A 3,112-nucleotide genomic window follows, 5' to 3' on the forward strand; every position below is an offset into this window, starting at 1 on the left:
GGAGGCGCCGCGGCCCGGCTCTCTCCCCCGACTCCCGCCCAGCCCCGGATCGCTGTAGCAGCCCGGCTGGCGGTGGCGAGGCGCCCAGCTCGCCTCCTCTCCTCCCGGAGGCGCTCGGCGCTGCTGCGGGATCTGGTCGTCGTCGTCGTCGCCGCCGCCGCCGCCGCCGCCGCCGCGCGGGGTCACCTGAAGGTTGGGGCTCGGGCGCTGGACGCCGTGCTGCTTGGGCTCCAACTTTCCTGCGCCCTCACCTGCCCCTGGGCGGCTGCGCGCTCTTCCCCGAAGCCCACGCAGCCCACCCAAGCTGGCCACACCTGGCTCTGCGCCCCTGCGGAGGAGAGCGAGGGCTCGGAGAGGCGTAAGAACAGGGAGGGAAGGGCCCACTTCCAAAACTTTGAAAACGGAGTAGTCGCTCTGCTGGATCGTCCTACGCGCAGAGGCTGCAAGGGACTTCCAAGCACTTCCCCTTGCCTGAAGGCAGATTCAGAGGGACGGCGAATGGATTTCCAGGGCCCAGGCCGTCCCTAGGGGTCGGGCAAACTACCGCCCGCAGGCCGAACTCGTCCCCTGCCCGTTTCTGTGAAGAGCTTCCTTGGACCAACTGCCTGCCCCATTCCTCTGTGTTATCAATGGCCGCGTGTGGCTGTATTTATTGATCTAGGGCCGCTTTTGCGCTGCAAGGACAGAATTGAGTCGTGGTCCCAAAGATCAGACGGCCGGAAATGTTGACTCTCCGGCCCTTTCCAGAACAAGTTGTCAGACCCCTGCTCTAATTCATATTGGGCTGGATCATGTTGGTTAGCATCTCATTGATTAGTTAGTATCTCATGTATTATACTAGAGGAGAGTGATCCCAAGACAGCGTGATATAGTCTGGCTTCCCAGCTATTTATCTGGGCGTGGGCCTCTCCTCTTTCGGCCCTAAGCTATTCTGTCTGCGCATGGCCCCAGGGCTCACTGTGCAACCTCCCTGGGTTTTGCCCCTGCCTCTGAACCCTGGAGGAACATCCATAAACCCTAAACTCCACGGTGGTTATCTGGGGGCTCACTGGACTATTCCATCTGCTTTTGTATATATTTTTCCAAAAGCAACCCTTGGACTCTACCACCTTGTGAAGACCTTGGTAAAGGTGCTTTCAAAGGTTTTAGTGTCCTTAGTAACAAAAATATATTTCAACTGAACTCTCCTAGACGCATAAGGTCTTAACCTGAAAAACCAATGTGAGAGCCTTTGAGAAGCCAGCAGCCCAGACAGCTCAATAAAGCTGTCGCCAGTGATTTCATCTCAGAAGAAATCACAGCATATATCAAGAAGAGACATGCAAGGCTGCCTAGTTCCTTTCTACGAATTCTGCATTTACTCCAGTTTAAAATACTTGGGTGAAAATGCACCAGAACTTTGCACATAGCAGTTGATCAATAAATGTTTGGTCAATGAATAAAACGCCTCAGAATTAATGCTCTTAAAGAGAAAAAGAAAACAAACCTGAAAATAAACGTGACTAGGAGTAGGATTTCCTTCCATAGCTCACTATTCCTATTAAAATATGTATTAATCGATAAATGAAAAGTTGCTACTTTTCCTTAAGACGACATTTTTAGGGATCCAGCCGCTTATCTGAGGATGGGTATGATAAAGTAGTGTTATCTTCAGCTGGTGCTAAAATAATAAAGTAATCCAATTCTATGTGTTTGAAAGTATAAGCAGTATTAGATAAGTGGGATAGGACACAATTATCTTGAAAATGGAAAAGTTGTCTGGATTTGGAAGATAGTCTGAATTTCCTTTCTCTTAGAGCTGAAGAACTGTGCAGACAACTCACGCTGAAGATGGTTTCCAGAAAAAAAGTAAAGGGCATTATTGTATCAGCCAGGAAGCTGCAATTTCACCTAATTTACCAAAGTTTAATATTTTCAGTACAACTGGGCTCAAGGCAACAGCAGAAGAGTCAGCCTTGCACTGGGCTCCCTAAACACCCTTTCTGCAAATGAAGTTCCTTTTTATCAAGCCAATGGCTATCAGCAGGGGACGCGCAAAAGCCCATTTTAATTGGAAAACCAAGTGTAAATTTGCAATGGGAATTCTGAACCCAGTGTTAAAATTTGACAGTAGGGATCTTTACCACAAGGTTTGTAATTGAAGACGTGGGTTGGTAAAGTAAGAATTATCTTGCTTATCCTTGAGAGATCAAAGAACCTGACGAAAACAGGATTCTTTAAATATTATCAGCCACAGAACCAATACTGGGAAAATGTGCATTTGGTCACTTAACATTCATAGGTTTGACCAGCAGCCCCAAATATCTGAACCCTCAGAAACTCAGGCTGGTGTGCAGAAGCCCCAACTGGTGTGTGAACCTACCTTACTCTCCCAGTTTTCCCAGCATCTGCCTCTCAGTTTGCCTTTGTTATTTTTTTATTTGTCATCAGGAGTGCCTTTACTTTCATCAAATAACTTACCAAAAAAATATTGGAAAGTTTTGATATATAAAAAATGTCCAAGTCATTGAAAATCTTCCTGGAAGTTGGGGTTTCTCAACTTTTTGGGTATAAGGTTTTAAATATTTTCAAATGCATGGCTTGGAGGATTCATGAAAAATCCCAAATATCAAGTGTCTACTATATCTACTAGAATACACAAGTGGAAACTTTCAATACAGGGAAAGGAAGGAGTACTGTGAGAAACAGAGAAAACTGATGCATCAAATAATTTTTCATTCATTTGGGTGACATTTTCATCTCCCTGTCTAGAAAGAATGCTTTCTGATGTCTTCAGGCTGCTTGATTGGTTTTAGTAATATTAGAGATTTGTGAGGACTGCAGGACAATGGCACATTCATAAATATTAAACTACTCCTTGGGGGGAGGAAATTCATAAGGATAGCGTAACCAAGGCTACATATTTTCAGTAAATCAGACGATATAAATAAAAGTAGAAATAACTTCAAGAAATCAACAACCTTGTGGGGGGGAGCTACATTTTCAAATATGTTTTGTTACAGACTTTTCCTGTTACTAATTGAATATTTTAAAAATTGAAGAAATTCCATGTATAAAGTCACTTTAAAGATAAGAACACCTAGGATGATACACAAATTCCATTTGGGATATA

General features: G+C 45.2%; 1 protein-coding gene across 1 annotated transcript in view; it reads right to left on the reverse strand.

Moving 5' to 3' along the window:
- The window catches only part of ST8SIA6 (ST8 alpha-N-acetyl-neuraminide alpha-2,8-sialyltransferase 6), a 166,391-nt gene that overhangs the window by 145,882 nt on the left and 17,397 nt on the right, over window positions 1-3,112 (reverse strand). Inside the window, exon 2 of the mRNA XM_024750074.1 lies at window positions 44-328. Within this exon, the coding sequence (XP_024605842.1) occupies window positions 44-328 (285 nt within the window). The remainder of the gene's footprint in view (window positions 1-43; window positions 329-3,112) is intronic.

The sequence above is a fragment of the Neophocaena asiaeorientalis genome, unplaced genomic scaffold (genome assembly GCF_003031525.2).
Source record: "Neophocaena asiaeorientalis asiaeorientalis breed wild unplaced genomic scaffold, Neophocaena_asiaeorientalis_V1.1 scaffold4, whole genome shotgun sequence".
Taxonomy (NCBI): Eukaryota; Metazoa; Chordata; class Mammalia; order Artiodactyla; family Phocoenidae; genus Neophocaena; species Neophocaena asiaeorientalis.